This window comes from Periplaneta americana, chromosome 4, assembly GCF_040183065.1.
Source record: "Periplaneta americana isolate PAMFEO1 chromosome 4, P.americana_PAMFEO1_priV1, whole genome shotgun sequence".
In the NCBI taxonomy this organism is placed as follows: domain Eukaryota; kingdom Metazoa; phylum Arthropoda; class Insecta; order Blattodea; family Blattidae; genus Periplaneta; species Periplaneta americana.
This window is the reverse complement of record NC_091120.1, coordinates 39,130,514-39,149,203: the sequence shown is the minus strand read 5'-3', so window position 1 is coordinate 39,149,203 and position 18,690 is coordinate 39,130,514. Positions and strand designations below refer to the sequence as shown.

Here is an 18,690-nt window from a genome sequence, read left to right as displayed (position 1 = left end):
ACAGTCTTAGAAAAAAGTTTTGTCGCACAGACATTTTATAAGTCCCAAAAAGGAGGCAGCGCGCATGATCAGACATACGACGAAACAAAACTAATTTTATTATCTCAACTAGTCTTTAACTCTTGTGAACCAGGTCTCTCTTCCTGTGATCATGCGCATTTCCTCCTTTCTGGGACTACAAACTAAGTAACTATGTGACAAAACTTTTTTCTAAGACTGTACCTATCCGATATTTTTATATTTTCTTTTAATTATGAGGACGGAACCGAAGACTATGATTGATGTTGCATGCAAAATAAATTATTATTATTATTATTATTATTATTATTACTACTACTACTACTACTACTATTATTATACATACAATAGTTTGTAGAAGAAAATATGTAAACTACAATAATTATCAACAAGTATAATAAAATAAATGTTATCATTTTTACATACGTAGTAAGTGGGATACGTACCATAGACTGAAACCGCTGAAATGACAGGTTTTGGAAACAAACCATTAAATTTCATAGTTATTATTTATAGCCTAATAAATACCAACTCAACATTAAGTATAAAATAATATAAGCCAATATCTTCATCTGAGACAACAAGAAAACCACACTGAAAAAGAACAAATATTCATTGAGCCCGCGACCAAAGCCTTCGTACATCCTGTACGTACAAAATAGAACTATCGGAGATAATTTAATCGACTAGAACGGAAATGACGTTCTTGTACCACCTGTAAAGGAGTATTGTTATAGCGCGACACAATTTAGAAGCATTACATTTTCTCTTATACGTTTTCTCCATCGCAGCTTAGCGTCCGAATTGGACGCACCTGAATCTGCATTCAGTAATAACAAATTGTTGCGAAGACGGGGATATTGAGTGTAAAAGCGGTGTAGGAAACACACATACACACGCGTACGCATAGCGTAGCATCACCCAGAGAGCCGCGGAGCAAGTTTTCTCGTGGGTACCGGTTTGCGAAGTCCTGAGCGAGCAACACCCCTCTGGCCGCCGCCGTTGCCATCCGGAGGAGGTCCCCCCCAATACGATATAAGCGGCGGGTCACTAGCAGATTCTCACCATTATTACGGCTGACAACACACGGGAACAAAAATCATCTCATTCGGAAATGTTCTAGCAGGCGGTGCAACTGGACTCTCCCCTCTGATTTTCTAGAAGATTCATTCACTTCTGCGATACAAGCCTGTGCGATTCCGTGAGCCACAAACATGGGGCGAGCGTCTGCGATTGTGTTGCTTTTGTGCGTCCTGGCGTGTGTTTGGGCGAATCCCATAGCCAAGGACGATAGCGTAGCGACGCCTGACGTCGTGGCGTCGACCACCCAGGATCAGGACGTGAAAGAAATGCTGACGGAAGCTGGGAGCAAAGAAGAGGCGTCGGTAGATGTTAAGCCGGCGACGCCTGATAAACCCGACGCCGTGCCAGAGACGACGCCTTCACGAGAGGCTAGGAATTTCGACGCTGGTAATCAAGCGAATGAGATCGTCGGTAACGGTCAACAGGCAGATCAGGAGAACACATTGTTGCAGAAGTTGAATAGTAAATGCAGCAAGCGAGATGTGTCGTCTTGCGTTATGTTGAAGTTGGTGAGTTACATGAATCGCCTGCTCAAGAAATCCAACATCGAAGTGCTTGAGGGTCTTCACATTACGCAGACGACGTCGGAAGTTCAGGTCGAGGAGGAGACGCCACCCCTGGACCATCCCCGCGCCCTCGGCGACGAGGAGGAAGATGAGGAGACCCTGGTGAGTCAGCTGCTTGCTGACAAGGTGTGGACGTTCGTGAGGACGCGCTCCCTCAGGTGGAGCGTCCTGCCCGACGCAGACGTCGTCATGTCTACCAGCCCCGACGAGCAAGGGACGCTCAACGTCGGCATGTCCATTCGTACGGGGAAGGCTCTGGAGAAGGGTAAGTACCAGCGATTCTAAAGCTAAATGTTTGTCTTCTCATTATACGAAGTGTAAAGGTATAACTTTAAGAAGTTCTCGAAAAATATCGATTTTGATACATTTATGGAAATACACGTTATAAAAAAGAGTTTTTCCTATACAGTGTGAACTATAAGTAATGTCATTATTTTCAAGGGGTTATTATTTTAAATACAGTTTTGCTCGTTTTCCTTCCTTTTCGAAAAAAAATATTTTACAAGAAACATTTCATAGCGTGCTTTGGGAAAGTCACTGATTTAAGGCCAAATATGCTCAGTCAATTCAGGAGAGCAGTGTATTATGATGATAAATAATTGAAAGAATTTTAGTTTTATCCTTTTAATGTGCAGAAATTTGAACCCAACAAATGTTAACATTATAAAATTCCTTTTCAGAACTAAAAATTAAATTGTTCGGATAATATTTTTGCACATTTAAAGGAAAAAAAAAGTAAAATGCTCACTTAAATAATAAATCGCTCACTTAAATTAACTGAGCATATCGGGAATTAAATCAATGGCATTCCCGAACACGCTATGAAATGTTTCATAAAAAATATGTCTAAAAGGAAGAAAAAACTTGTGTAATTATTTCCCTGAAATTGTTGAAAGAAACTTGTTCATTATATTCAGTATCTGTAAGACAATTTATCCGAGAATTATACACGTGTGATATAGGCCTATAAGATTTTTAGTAAAACATTAGTGGACTCTTCTTTTAAATAAAGAACACAATGATGGTTATTTCAATATAGAAATTAATATATACATAATTTAATTATGAACTATTATACTTAGTATTCTGAAAAAAAATTTACCGATATAAAATGTACAAATAATATTATAAATGATTAAAATACATCAAATCTCTTTCATATGAATTTAAAGAAACTAATTTTGTGTACCTACTTACGTCAACCACATAATTTAAATATGAGGGTATATAGGCTTATCTTACTTTGTAGGATTGTAAAGATATGTTTTTGGACTCACTCCCCAAAACGAGTTTGTATTTTCATATTTGAGTGCATAAGCAAATGTCTTCACTTAGGCCTATATATGATTAGTCATTATATTTTAAAAATAAATCATAAACAGCAATGACATATGCAATATGATAGCTATGTGAACTTAATTTTACCAAGAAGCGTTAAAAAGTATTTATAATTTTATTTGTTCCTGTTCCGAATGCATCGCTTTTTATGCCTGTGAATCCAATTGTTGATAGCAAGATGTTATTTAGTGATCTTAGTCCCAGGTTTCACCAAGGAAATTAATCTGACATTGTCCTTAACCTCAGATCTCGAATCCAACTCGGTACCATCTTAGCTACGATTTAGCTGTTTTATTTTCTTACTTGGGAGCATAAAAAATTCATTTATGTATATTTTATGTTTTTTTAATGATCTACCTATAGTTTAAGAAAAGAAACGATAAGGGTAAATGTCATTCGTAATAAGATAAAATAATTATTTATTTTTGTCTTCAGGTAAGAAAGAAAACAGGAAATTGTACCGATAAGTGTAAAACGTACGAGTATAATGGAAAAGTATGTCTCTAACCACCTAACAGAATTAGTTGCTTGAATTTCATCACACATTTATTTTTTCAGTAATTAAATTTTTTGAAAAGGAACAAATTTAAAAAAATCTACTCCTCTCTCAAATTTCATTCAATCGGTGTGAATGTTTTTTTATAATACCACTGCCATGTTAGGAAGAAATATACCAGACTACAGAGAAAAAATTGTGAAACAACCACAACATTTTAAAATTCTTTTGTTTCTGTTACATATATTTTTTCTTTTGAAATTTGGAGAGTCAGAATAACATAATGAACAAAATTGTTTACCATGGTAATGTAAATATGGAGAAAAATTCAGCTTCTTCGCTACAAATGTGTAGAAGCCTAAGTGATTTGGATGAAGAGAAATGCACAAAATATTATAGCAGAGAAAAATGAACTTAAAGTTAACACTTGAAGATTTTAGGAGGGTTTCCAATCGCCCTACTTGAAACTTTGTACAAACATGTAGAATTTGGTAATAGAAACCATTTACAATAAAAAAAATACTTTTTTTTTGTACTAAAGTCTCATATTTTCTCTACATTCCTCCCTTCAGCAAAAGTTGAGATCAGTTCAAAATTTCTTTGTAAACGTAACGTCATAACTGAGATACAAAGCAGAAAAGTATGCAATAGACATTTATATTTCGTACTGAAATCATGAGAGATGTATTATTAATGCGTATTTTCGTTATGCAAGAAGTGAGAAAACGAAACGTTTTGCAGTGTTCCTGTATGTTATTCGTATGAAAAAAATTACGGTATTTATGAATGAACCTTGAATCTGTTACATTATTCTCCAGGTTTTAGGGTAGAATCAATTATCGATTGTTCAAAGTATTGTAAGTTTACATATGTACATTCCAATGGTAAAATATAATAGGGCGTTTTCACAAAACTCGTTATCTACAAAATCTACTTTTTTTTAAGACAACTCTTTTCTAAAATACACAACTGTAGATACCGAGTTTTGAAAAATCTCTTTTATTTCAAGATCAATTTACTGATATACTTACCAACTTTAGCTTAATTCTGATAACACCATTGGATTCTCCTGACCCAAAAACATAAGGATACGCTAAAACCTCAAAATCGAAAAAAATGTAGATAACGAGTTTTGTGAAAACGCCCCTCTAATTAGAGATCACAGCGTTTCTAAGGTTGAAACTACTTTAGAAAAAGAAAATTAAAAGAGAAATTTTATTCTAACCACTACCACCGCCCCCACCACCACCATCATCACCATTACCGATAATAACTTCACAGATAAGGACTTTCATTGACTGTTCTGTTTATTGGGGCCAATTATTGTTGTGCATCATCATCATTATTACCATTTTGGTCGTATGAACCGTTTCATCCTATCACCTAGAAGTCTCTTCAGAAAAGTCCCTGATTTATTTTACACTATGATTTTATTTGAGATTTTGCTGTAGGCCTAAATGAAGTCCCTGTCCATTCTTCGGACATCTAAGGTCCAGTTACTTTGCATTTTTCTGTATTTCTTCTAATATAGGTTCAGTTTCTTGTTCTTTGAGGATGTCTTCATTCTGTTTGTGATCCTGAAAAGTGTATTAGCTGTTCTAATCCATTTATTTTTATTTATTTATTTCCTTATTTGTCCATAAAAGAGTTAAAAAACCACAGAACGTGTCAGAGAAAGAAAGAAAAACGGTAATTAGAACAGAAAATAATAATTAAAACTGATAAAATTACAATTAATTAGCACCAATGTAAACCTATACATATTTAATATAAATTGCAGGGACAGATGTATGTTAAAATTCTTTTGATATAAACTTTTAAAACACCTCAAATCATTTATATGTTATTATTTGATCATGCGAACCATTATAATACTTTCAAGCTGTAGACCATGTTATACGTTTTGTTGAAACTTGTTAAACGATGTTTTGGAATATTAAAATTATACTTAAAAAGTATTGTAATATTGGAAATCACTATTTCTATGAAAATGGTTCTTATTAAAATGTATTAATTCCATAAGCTTAAAAATATTTAAAGCATAAACTTTTAAAATATTAAAACTCTTTAAAATATTCCCTACATGATGTACGATTGTCAACACCTGCCATGTATCTCACAACATGCTTCTGAGCAATAAAAACATCACTCATCTTTTGATTTGACTCCCAGAAGCATATGCCATATGATAATCTCGATTCTACATTAGGAGGACTGAATGATTCTATGACAAAGACAAAATCTCAGATTTCTAATTTGGTATCATACAACATTCATTTCCTGAATTATATGTGAACAATGTAATTTGCAATTCAAATGTTCGTCAAATAATAGGCCAAGTAATTTAGTTGAATTTGACTGAATAAATATTTAATTTATTTTAAATATGTTTTGTTTAAGATCTTGCCAGATTACTTCAGTACGTTTATGGTCGTGTCGTGTAGATTCCGATAGAGGTCTCAACAATTTCATTTCGCCCTCTCAATGCGTTGTTTTCGTCAGGATGTCAATATCCACCTTTCAAAACCATGAAGTAATAAGCGTGGGGAATAGAGTTGAATATCGATCGAGAAAGCAAGACTAACAGCGCCAGCAAAGCCGAAAACCCGCACGACAATGTTTTCTACGTTATGTCGTTCACGTAAACACTGCTTGTGAGTGTTTCAAGACATCGGGACTTCGGGAGTGATCAACTCTCAAACGTCAAGCAGTCTTGAATCGCCACTTGAACTTTTGCCTACTTTAGCAACTGTTATATATGTATAAACAATCAAATATCTTATTTTAAACATCATCTCTACCTTTCAATGTATAATAATCCGTTCCCCAATCTTTCTTTAATTACTAGGCTCTTTTTAAATGGCTAGGAATTTTCTTTTCGTATGTTTGAGGTCAAGTGTGCAATCTCAAGTAAAAATTATTAACGCTTTATTTAAATGTTATGTTTTATGTTTTTTAGAAATTAAAATTTCTATTTATATAACCATAAGTAATATATAACAGAACTAGAACATTTTTATAACTTAGATACTGTTTTGTTTTGTCTTTTTGTTTCAATTATATTTCTAATATTATTTATTTCAATGATATATGTTAGGCCTATTCAAGGTTACGAAATCTTTCCATGCCGACCAAATGCAATTTCGAGAATGATGAGCGAGACTCGAAGCGCACGAGAGTTACGAGACAAGACTCGCAAGAGAAATGCAACGAACACAGTGAGCGAGAGTGGAAGTTAGTTTTTGTTCAATTCTAGACTCTATAACTTATTATTTCAAAACTGTGTCACTCCTTACTCCTTTTAGCAAGATTTGTTTTCTCGTACTTAATAGTTGTTGACATAATAAATAGGTCTACAGCTTGTTTTCTAAGTAACTGGTCCCATCAAATGCAATATTGCGCCCCAAATAATTGAAACTTGACTTGTCCTAAATGTTATTGTGGAGGGAAATTTCCGTTCTAAAATAGCCTTTACGTTAAAACAAACAGATTTATCTTAATTCTGCTCTTCTGGGTCATTACAAATAGCCAAATCCACTTGACAGACCTACTACTTACTGAATACGGTGGAGTGGGCGTTGCCCATGTCGTGTACAAACAGACGAGAATGCCATTCATGAAGATTTTGTTTGCTTACTCGTAAAAGTCCATGAGGCATAAGACACCCACTCTTCTGTTCTTAGTCAGTCAAGTGGATTTAGCTACTTTTAACTGTCCCAGTGAGTAGACCACCAGTTTCCCATTATCTTTTGTATATGAACGCGAAGCTACGTAATATAATTTTCGAAATATTACGACCTCTGCGTTTCGCTAGCAATAAAAAAAGTAAAAAAAGAAAAGCATTTAATTAATTTTAAATTAAACTGAATACTTTGTTTATTTTACCGGTTGTTCTTTATGGTTTTGAAACTTGGACTCTCACTTAGAGAGAGGAACATAGGTTAAGGGTGTTTGAGAATAAGGTGCTTAGGAAAATATTTGGGGCTAAGAGGGATGAAATTACAGGAGAATGGAGAAAGTTACACAACACAGAACTCCACGCATTGTATTCTTCACCTGATATAATTAGGAACATTAAATCCAGACGTTTGAGATGGGCAGGGCGTGTAGCACGTATGGGCGAATCCAGAAATGCATATAGAGTGTTAGTTGGGAGGCTGGAGGGAAAAAGACCTTTAGGGAGGCCGAGACGTAGATGGGAAGATAATATTAAAATGGATTTGAGGGAGGTGGGATATGATGATAGAGAATGGATTAATCTTGCTCAGGATAGGGACCAATGGCGGGCTTATGTGAGGGCGGAAATGAACCTCCGGGTTCCTTAAAAGCCAGTAAGTAAGTACCGGTACTGAATAATTTTTCATGCATTTTTAAAGACTTTTAATGAACTTAGGAGACAAGAAATAAAACTGGTATTCTCAAAACAAACAATAGAAATTTAAATTTTACTAAATTACCATTATAATGGACAGAAGTGACTATGAAGCTACAGAAAGGAAGTTACAGAACGCAGAACTGCACGCATTGTATTCTTCACCTGACATAATTAGGAATATTAAATCCAGGGCATGTAACACGTATGGTTGGATCCAGAAATGCATGTAGAGTAATAATTTTAGATTTATTTTTTTATTTTAGTAGGTTATTTTACGACGCTTTATCAACAGTTTAGGTTATTTAGCGTCTGAATGAAATGAAGGTGATAATGCCAGTGAAATGAGTCCGGGGTCCAGCACCGAAAGTTACCTAGCATTTGCTCATATTGGGAAAACCCCGGAAAAACCTCAACCAGGTAGCATGCCCCGACCGGGAATCGAACCCGGGTCACCTGGTTTCGCGGCCAGACGTGCTAACCGTTACTCCGCAGGTGTGGACTGGTTTTAGATGCCGGAGTGAAAAAGACCTTTGGGAAGGCCGAGATGTACATGGGAGGATAATATAAAAATGGATTTCAGGGAGGCGAGATGTGATGGTAGGGAGTGAATTAATCTTGCTCAGGATAGGGACCGGTGGCGGGCTTAGGGCCTATGTGAGGGCGGGAATGAACCTCCGGGTTCCTTAAAAGCCGTAAGTAAGTAAGTAAGTAGGCCTAAGTAAGTAAGACATCGTCGTTGATTTTGTGAAACCTCCTATGACAGTACAGAAAATAATTTTTCAGGAGGAAGAAAAAAATAATTATCAATAGGCCCACCCTGATACTCGATGATGTTATTTATGTTCACCATATTCACCTATGTTTTCTACAGAATTACTTCTTATTTTTATATAGGCTCATTGATTTTCAATTAATGTTTTCTTCCTCCTAAAAAATTATGTTTTGTTCTGCCACATAGGAGGTTTCCTAAGTTCAACGACTATGCTATATAGGGAAAGATCAAAATGCTATAAGCATGAGAAAGAAATGAGAAATTGGAGAATATAATGCAAGGGGGATGATCGGAAGAAGAAAAAAGATGAAGATCGATAAACAAATAATGAAACTGAAATTCTGTACGTGATAGACTGCAACAGATCGGTGAAATACATGTTTAGAAGTTGTAGAATACTGGGAAAAATTACTGTTAGGGGAGAGTTGGGTAGTATCGGACATCGGGTAATATCGGACAGTGAGTTTCTTTCATCTACCACACGATGATAGTACCTGATTGACATGGTTACGTTTCTGTGATATCGCATAGAGAAACGTAACCATGTCATTCAGGTACTACCATATGGTGGTAGATGAAAGAAATGCACTGTTCGATATTACCCGATGTCCGATACTATCCAACTCTCCCCTAATGATAATTGGAATAATGATATGTGATTATTAGTCAAAATAAGTTACATTTCCACAAATATTCTGCGTTTATGTGTAGTATATTGTACTACCTTAAAATTGGAAATTTTTTGGTTTGAATAAAACATCACCACTGTTTCAATTCCAAAAATGAAACTGAAATTATAACATCGCTATCTCGTACTTTGAAATTACTATGATTATATTTTTCCATAATTGTTAGCATAATCATTATTATCATGCACTATTTGTAACAAAGATACCATTATATTCATTCCATCTCTATTACCTTGGGAAATGTGGGTTCATACGTTTTTTTAGAATAACCGTGTTACCTAAAATAACACTCGATAATATTAATTTTCACCTGCAGAGATAATTAACAAGTCGTTACACTTATATTATTTCCAAGAAGAAGGTTCCTTACTTCAGGCATTCTCTCCTGCAGACTATAAAAACGTGTGTAAATCAATCAGGTTCAAAGCAGCCTTTGTCCGGGATGTTAAAGATGCATCTTCTTAAACGACAGGCAGGTCTTTTACCAATTATTACAATACAACCTGTTCTACCATAAACCGGTTTGTCGGCATTGGTTCATTAAGTTTCAATATATTAAATATTTACTCTTCTTAAAAATGCAGGTTATGCATAGTTATTACTTAAGCCTGATGTTATTTTATTCGCATTTGTGTCTTCGAAATAATAATCTTCTAGGTCAGCCGCAACTCTTGTCAGTTTTCTTTAAGTATAAGTCGTCCTTCTCCTGTATTTCTCCATAGTAACATTAGAGTCTCATATAATAGTGTCAGCTTCTCTGTACTCTCTAATTAAATTTTCCAAATTCGCAATATTTCAGTGACTTTATTATGTTTCGAGTGATATTAGCGTTCATATAATTTTTCCAATGTAAGGATAAAGTACGTATCAACAAATGCGCATGGTCATGATGTACAGTCCTAGAAAAAGTTTTGTCGCACAGTCGCAGAAAAGAGGTAGTGCGCATGATCACAGAACGAGCGACTTGGTTCACATGAGAACGACTAGTTGAGGTAATAAAATTAGTTTTGTTTCGTTGCATGTCTGATCACGCGCACTGTCTCCTTTCTGGGACTTATGAAGTAGATGTGCGACAAAACTTTTTTCTAAGACTTTACGTGTCTAAGACTGATTCTTGGACAAAGCACACTTTTTCTGTTCAAGATTTGCCAATACTTTACACGTTTTATTGTCAAATCACTTCCAATACTTTAAAAGTTTTTGATGGTCTTGCAGGTAAATACTGACATGTTCTAAAATGATCGGAGACTTGGAAATACTTTGAAGGAATTAACCAATGGAATTCGAAAATATTACGGGGCCAAGAATCATAGAAAGTATCGCGTTCTGGCGAAGAAAAGTTGCTTATGAGTTAATTATTATATAAATTAAACCCTTGCTTGAATACCGCGAGCTCTGTGGAATACCACAAGAAAATTATTGAAAAAAAAACACATTTGAATTAAGCACCAATACATGTATTTCATGAAGAAGATTCTAATTTATATCTTATGGCGTAGTTATAGCACGAATGGCCGTACGGGCTCGTGCGAAGGATCTTGTGTACATGAGTTTGTATAATTGTGTATCAATAAATGCACTTCATTCATTCATTCATTCATTCATTCATTCATTCATTCATTCATTCATTCATTCATTCATTCATTCATTCATTCATTCATTCATTCATTCATATTTTAATGTCTGGTTCATTCCTTTCTATTTATCTATCAGTAGTCTATTAAGTCTTGATGTTATTGCCATATATTTTGATGTTTGGTTCATTTATATTTATCTTTTAGTGATATAGCAAATATTGCGATATTATAATGTATTACGGAATCTGGTTTATTTATATATATATTATATATATATATATATAATTTGAACTGGTAATGGAAATTAAGGGAAAACAGCTGGACGGATTTTAATAAATGACCCCTCATTTTGAAGCTTGGAACTCAAAGTTTTTCGGAAAAATAGTAGTTTTCAGTGAAATGTCAATTTTTAAACATAATTTTCCTATTTTCCAAAATCCATCTGTCGTCAGTTTTGAGAACTAGCTAATAGCATACACGGCCGACTTGATATTCCCTAAGCTTTTTGTAAAGGAGAAGCGAAGCGAGCATCAAGTCGGCCGTGTTGCATTTCAGAATAAAACAAAACACATGCTACAGTAAACAATATTGCACGAAGGCCATGATCTGCAAGAATGCTGACATATTTAAATTGGTTATTAAAAACTTAACTTACTAAAAATAATTTACAAGTTCGATTCTGTGGTGTGTAATTTTCTGGGTACAGCTGTGTATTGGATATTAAAAACTACAAAACTTGAGGTGGTTTGATGACATTATTACCATTAGAAATGAAATATTATTGTAGTTAATGCCATGATGTGACTATTTTTAATTAATTATACATATTAATGCTATATTGATGATATGAAAGTGAAACGTTTTGGGGTTATATAAGTGGATGTAGAGAATATCTTAAATTAGATTTTGATTTCTATATTTTACTGAGTGGTGGCTATATAGTATATGTTACTGAAAGGTATAAAACTTACGTAGTATAATAATATTATTAAAAATCAAATATTTTTATAGTTATTAATCAAGTGGGGTTGGGTCTTTTTCATATATTTAATGGCGGTGTGGTGTAGATATTTATATGCGTGGTTCTCTTCAGTATTGGCTCGAGAGAGAGTATCTTTCATTGTTATGGAAGCAAACAACTTTCCGAATGTCTGGTATTCTTTATTGAAAATAAATCTGAAAAATGTTTATTTGAACGTCTAATTAACTTAATTTGCAGAATTTGGTGCACAAGCCACTAGTATAGTATAAATTGATATAGAAATGTCCCACAGTACAGCAACATTTCTGTTAATTATGCTTTTGAGTGTTTGTCGTTTTGATCATCCATCTTCAGTGTAGTGGAAAGTTTGTATTTTTATCGAAACTACAGGAGTAAAACTAGAAGACTACACTTCCATAAAAATACCTAAGCATTACAGACTTAAAAAAGAAAAAATTACCTACGGTAAACGTTTTGCAATATTAAAATGCCAGGTCATATTAATTGACATATTTTTGTACAACAGTATTATGCGAAAATACCACAAGATCCTATTACTGGCACAATAACTTCACCAGATGAACTAGAAAATGCTTACATGAACTGTAAAAGAAATGTTAGGTCATATTTTCGTAAACAAGACACACTTTGAAGGAAGCATTTAATATAACCTCAAATATTTAAACCGCCTCGTGGTAAATTATCTGTGACCATCAGATAACAGAAAAAACTGGTACTCCAGCTTCACTTAACACAGACGATTAACGACAGGCTTGGTAGAGAATTCCAACGCGCCTCAGTGCGGTAATCCAAGAGTAGGTCTGCAGGTTTTATGCCAGTGAACATTATTCTGTTTCCCAGCAATAAATCTCAGGGAGTTACATCTTTTTGTTAACACCATCTGGTAGCTGCTCGACATCCGAAATTCCTAAATTCATACCTGAGGATTATGAACTTCCAAAGATGGTGAAAATAGTAGTAGGCGTTTCTTCGGAGATGAATTTAAGATAGTGATTCTACGTCGCAAATACTATAAGACAGGTAAAACGACCTTCTATAGACCTATTGAGGGGAAGACTCCGATCAAAACTTTACTGGCAGCTAATCACATTCTTCAATATTAAATTCTAGGGAACATTTTAAATATTTTTATCAATACTTAATCCAAATTCTGATTTATTTTCTTTTATATTTATGGTTGTTATTTGGTAAATCCAAGTTTAAATCGCCCTTAACACTGCCAGAAGTGGAGTTGAGAGAGGTTTTATTTGATATCCATAAATTGCATAAGCATTGGAAAACAAAAAGATGCTAATCAACAAAAATTTCTGACATATATGGAGAAATTCTAAGGTTTAGGAGCTATATATCAGCTCAATTATTAGACAAGACAAGACAAGACAAGACAAGACAAGACAAGACAAGACAAGACAAGACAAGACAAGATAGGGGAAGGGGACGCTATCACTTGGATCTATTACCAAAGTCCTGGAGAACAGTTCTAAGCATATTCCGTTCAGACATCTTGAGTCTTAAAGTAGCACTGACACTTTTAATCTACAATCTCCTTCTACTCAGCTATCTTCTGTCTCTTGTTTTCCATAACCTGTTCGTAACACTCGCTCCGGTGCTTCAAACCACCCGAAATCCTTACCATATCTCTCTCACTTTTTGGCGAGCGGTATTGCGTCTGTTCAAATTTGTATAAATTCTAGTGATATACAAAAGTGAAGGAAGTTGACTTAAGCTGTCATCATGGAGTGGAGGATAGATGAAAGGGAGGGAACTTGTTAAAATTCTCACCGAGCCTCTTTATTTGTTGGGCGAGCAGTTACGGATCTAAGAATTAGATTCTTCTAAATCTTTACTTTGCCTAATGACGACCTACAGGATATTAAATGGACTAGAGTAGACGTTACAGGCGAAAATGTCTAATGATTAGGGAGCGGATTTTTATGTGCTAAAAAATTTAAATATATTTATTTTTTATGTGCTAAAAAGTGCGAAAATATTTGCTAAAATAAAAAATATATATATATTTTTTTAAATATGACAAAAGTACCTTACTTAGCTTGGAAAAAAAAAAATGTTACTACGTACTCACCAACCACACTTAAGTGCTAGTAGTTGACCGAGAATTGCAGTGAACAACAAAGGTCATCTCCAAATTCTCCATCACAAATGCATGCAGATTATCTCCGAACAACGACTTATGCTGTGAAAACGATCTTTCCACATCACAGGACGTCAGACGTGCATATTTAAAGAGAGGAATGTCACAAACACAAACACCGTCAATTTCACCTACAGGCATACCCTCCAATACTTGAGCAACTTTACACATTTTTTTATATTCACTATTTTTCCCAAACACATTCTGGAATTTGTCCCTTAGTAATTGTGCTTCTGAACCTGGTAGCGAGTGTAGTTTAATTTCCACGGCACGCACCTCCCTGTTTCAGACAACAGGTTTTTGGATGTTTCGAGTTTTTTTTATGGTGTCACAAAAAAATCTTAAATTTGCTAATAGGAAAGCCAAATCGTTTTTCAAACAACCATCTTTCAGTATATCTTGAAGGATATCGATTGACGAAGCCCGATAACAGGGAATCACAAGATATATTGTCTTACTTGATAGACATGAGCGAGAGGCGAGAGATTTGTTTAAATTAAATAATGTTCATACCCGAGCTCTTATCTGTTGTGTTTGACAAACAAAGCGTAGAATGAAATCATCTTCAATAACAATAAACATTCCTAATTATGAGTTACAAGATCTCTCCTCCTTGTCCATGTTAATTTATTCTCTAATATTAACACTGATATGCTGCCTAGCAGTTCTCAGAACGTGATGCGATACTATTACAAAAATGGATCACGACTACACCACACAGCGCTTAGAAACACGAAGCAACCAAGAATTCTTAAAAAAGATCATGTACTTCTGAGTGATATAATTGATTTAGTTTTAAAATGTCTAAAATTTCTCGTAAAAAATTATTTATGTAAAAAAACTCCAAGATTTATGTGTTTATAATAGATTTCCTTAAAATATGTATTTACATAATTTTTTGTGAAAATATGTGTTTTATGTGAAATAAAATTCTGGTTTTAAACTTGAAACTTCATGTTCGGAATTTTTCACTTTGTTAATTGTATTTTATCACAGGCAAAAATAATATTTAATTACATAGGAATCCGCTCCTTACTAATGATTGATGGATGATTATAATAATGCTAATCTTTTTCTAAATATAAGCTACTCTTATTCCTAAAATAAATAAAATAATAATCCTACTTCCAATAGTTAAAACAATACTGACTTTAAAGACGTTCTGATAATGCAAGTGGACAATCAATTAATGTAAATACAAAGAAGGTCATGACCTTCGTGTAACTCGACAGAACTTCGTGTTGTTTACAGACTCCGCTGAGGGGATGTTAAGATACTTAGAGACAAGTACATTGTGAAGAGATTGTACTACACAATGTAAAGATACTCAACCTCTATTATGTTTTGAATTAAGGTTAATTAGGAATACCACAAAGCGCTATAATGTGCAAGCAGTTTGTGGTCCTCGAGTTTATTCTCTACACAACACGATAAAATCAAGAAAAATAAACATAACAAGCACTGTAAATTGCAGTACCATCCAAAGAAGGTAAGAGTGAAATGCTTCTGAAGGAATACAGCGACTTAAATGTATGCCTATACAAGAAAGTATTAAAGGTCAACAGAGATTGCTTTTCTGACGTAAGAAGAATTTATACAGAAGGAAGTAAATTAAACATCGATAGACTATATCAAAAACTGACTCATTATTAAAATGAAGACAAAAATAACACAATATTACAAATTACACCATTTCTCATACTTTAAAGCTTCTTAAAATGCCGCCCCTAAATGGGGCTTTTCGTCATCACAACCGCTTATAAGATTCTAGTTTAAAATAGAAAGTAACCGAGCCACGTGGCGGTCGATAGGCGAAACTCGACACTATCAGCAAAGCAATAGCACAAGTTTCTGGTAAAAAAAATTGAATCTGTTCACACAAAGCGTTTAAAGAAACTAATGAACAATGCTAATTGGCGACCCGTTTGAGCAACGTAGCAGCGCTACTCGGAAGCGATGCTAAGTGGATTTATGAGAAAACGACACTTAAGAATTGAGCCTATTGCTCAGAAGTGAACCTCACAAAAGTTAGAATCAATCTCAAGGAAATATAGATGTAAGCACTACAACAGCTGTACAATTATCAAGAATAATTTAGCACTGGAAACTAGTTAAAAATCGTTTCATATTAAAAAAAATTATACAGTAAATACTATTTAAGCAAACTATCTTAACCCGAGACGCTGCAGCCCTTTAAAGGTCCAGGCCTATCAGCCGGTTTTTGCCCTCACTTCCACATGCCGAAGGAGAGGTGGACATTCAACCAGAATGGAGATATCGTGTGATGAGCACGATGATCCTCCCATCCATTCGTAACCAGATTTCGCTACCTATCGTAGCTCCCCAAGCGCATCACGAAGCTTGGTGGGCACCAGTCCCATACATCGGCCGAAATTTCACGAGAAAATTTCTTCCTTCATGAGGATTCGAACCAGCGCGCATTCCGTAATACGAGTCCTAGGCAGGATGCCTTAGACCATGACGCTACGGCGCGGGAGATACTATTTTAAATTATCACAATAATTAAAAATAACTTAACATGTTTTCAATTACAATCTCATGAATATGTTACTATATAGAATTCGGAATTTGAAAAACACAAAGAAATGTTATTTAATCCAGCCGTTTTCAAAGTTATATCATGCGTTTTATAAAAACTTATTCTATTCTGAATCCAGGATTGAAGCTTTTTGACCTAACGCTGGAGAATCTAGCGATGGAAGCCCTTGACGTACTATTAACTGACAGTTATCGCTAAGGATGAACGGAAGACAGTTCCAACTAATCAATTCTCTGTTGTAAGGTCAAAGAATCGGACGCATGTGAAAATGTTGTTTAGTTTTTTAGCGTGGAACGTTCAAGTGGTACCCAGGGAAAATTTCCGTTACCATTTCTGCAACACTCTAAGCGCAACTTGCGGTCTTAGCGGGAGCGCGTCGATGCAACCCGTAACTTATTTTCCTTAGTGTCAGAGGGCCGATGCGACTCGCAAGATATCATTATTGGAAAATTAAATAAGTTTGAATATAATCCTATATGTAGCGCATTATAGTGGCTCTAGCAGCGATTGCGAATTTATTTTCTTGTACTGTTACAATATTCATTAAATGTTCAAGTTCTTTGTTTTATGATTATGCTAATATAGGTTAAAGGTTGTAGTACTGTGATAGTTCTTTTTGAGAATCTATTAAAATTTTATTGAGCGAGAGGAAGATCGGTTTTTTTTTTGCGTCAACGTATTACGGGAATATTCGTGGACAAGTTGTAGCACAAAACAGGTCCTTATTTCGCTCAGTAAAATTGTAATAAGTTCTCAAAAAGAACTATCACAATATTACTCGTATCACAGTATTACCATTCTTTACCCTAATTGCCATCAAGCATTACGATTATTCGAAACTAATTAAGCAAAAGTTCTTTGAGATTAAACATTCTAATTCTTATTTAGCACACATGAATTCTCTGCCATTTTTTGTTTTTGTTTTTTTCTAGATTGTTGCACAGTAATTTTATTTGTAACAGAGAGAGAGAGAGAAGGAGCTGTATGTAGTTATTCTACATTGTTATTTGGCATTTGGCAAGAACAGCTCACAGTTTCTGTTTAAATATATCCTCAAAGTGGGTGATGTGTATATTTGTGTGTAGGCCTATATCATAAAATTATTGTGGATTATTAAAATTGGCATTTCTAAAGTTAAAGTAGGACTATCCGACCGAAAACGGCGAAATTTTATGGGCGACAAAGTCTTCAGCATGGCTTCCTCTGAGATGAAGTAAAGATACGAGGTCAGCTCCAGGCGAAACTTGCCCTCCATTTCTCGCCCATCTTGAATTTCGATGTTGAATAACCTCTGTAGTTAAATAAAACACCACTACTATTAGTGCTAATTTCCTATTTACATAGTCATTCGCCTAAGAGGGTAATTTGTCAAGAAGGTATTATGTATTATGTATTACATCAAATATTCTGAAGGGCCAAAAAATAACTTCAAAGGACCGCGAGTTGAAGACTACTGTATTAAATTACCCATGCCATACAAGTGTGTTATTCACCACTATAACGAATGGTTTTAAATTTCACATTAACTGTGTATGCAATAAATTTTATGAGTACCCTCATAAAATTTTGCCTCACAGACTAACTAGTTGTCAACGTGTTCCTTATTTATGGCCTATATAAAGCTCTCTTTACGAGCATTTAAGAAGCAGTGTTGTATATATTTTAAACAACAGAATTAAACAGGAAATAAATCTATAATCGTCTCTCAACTAAACATTTAATCACTAGTTTTACTTATACGAAAAATAACTGTATTTCGAGTTGATTTTAACAAACCTCAAAAACAAAAACGAAGACAAAAAATAAATTTTATAACGTTATCTCACGTCCAACATTACTATATGAACATAAAGTAAAAACAACTAAAATTAAGATAAGTATAAACTGAAAACAAGGGAAGACAGTTGAAAGTTGTTGGAGGCATAGACTAATTGAGTCAGGGAGATCAAAAACCCACTAACTCCAGTTTTTGACAAAATTGAGTTATGGGCTGGATGATGCTTTTTAGTTTGTCCCGCATGCGTGGAAGGCAAGAATACACTAATATCGACATTCATCTGC

General features: G+C 34.6%; 1 protein-coding gene across 1 annotated transcript in view; it reads left to right on the top strand.

Moving 5' to 3' along the window:
• Window positions 1–1,073: 1,073 nt before the first annotated feature.
• Window positions 1,074–18,690, top strand: part of LOC138697730 (uncharacterized) — a 28,991-nt gene continuing 11,374 nt past the window's right edge. The window contains exon 1 of the mRNA XM_069823211.1: window positions 1,074–1,932. Coding sequence (XP_069679312.1) covers window positions 1,233–1,932 — 700 coding nt within the window. The 5' untranslated portion in view covers window positions 1,074–1,232. The remainder of the gene's footprint in view (window positions 1,933–18,690) is intronic.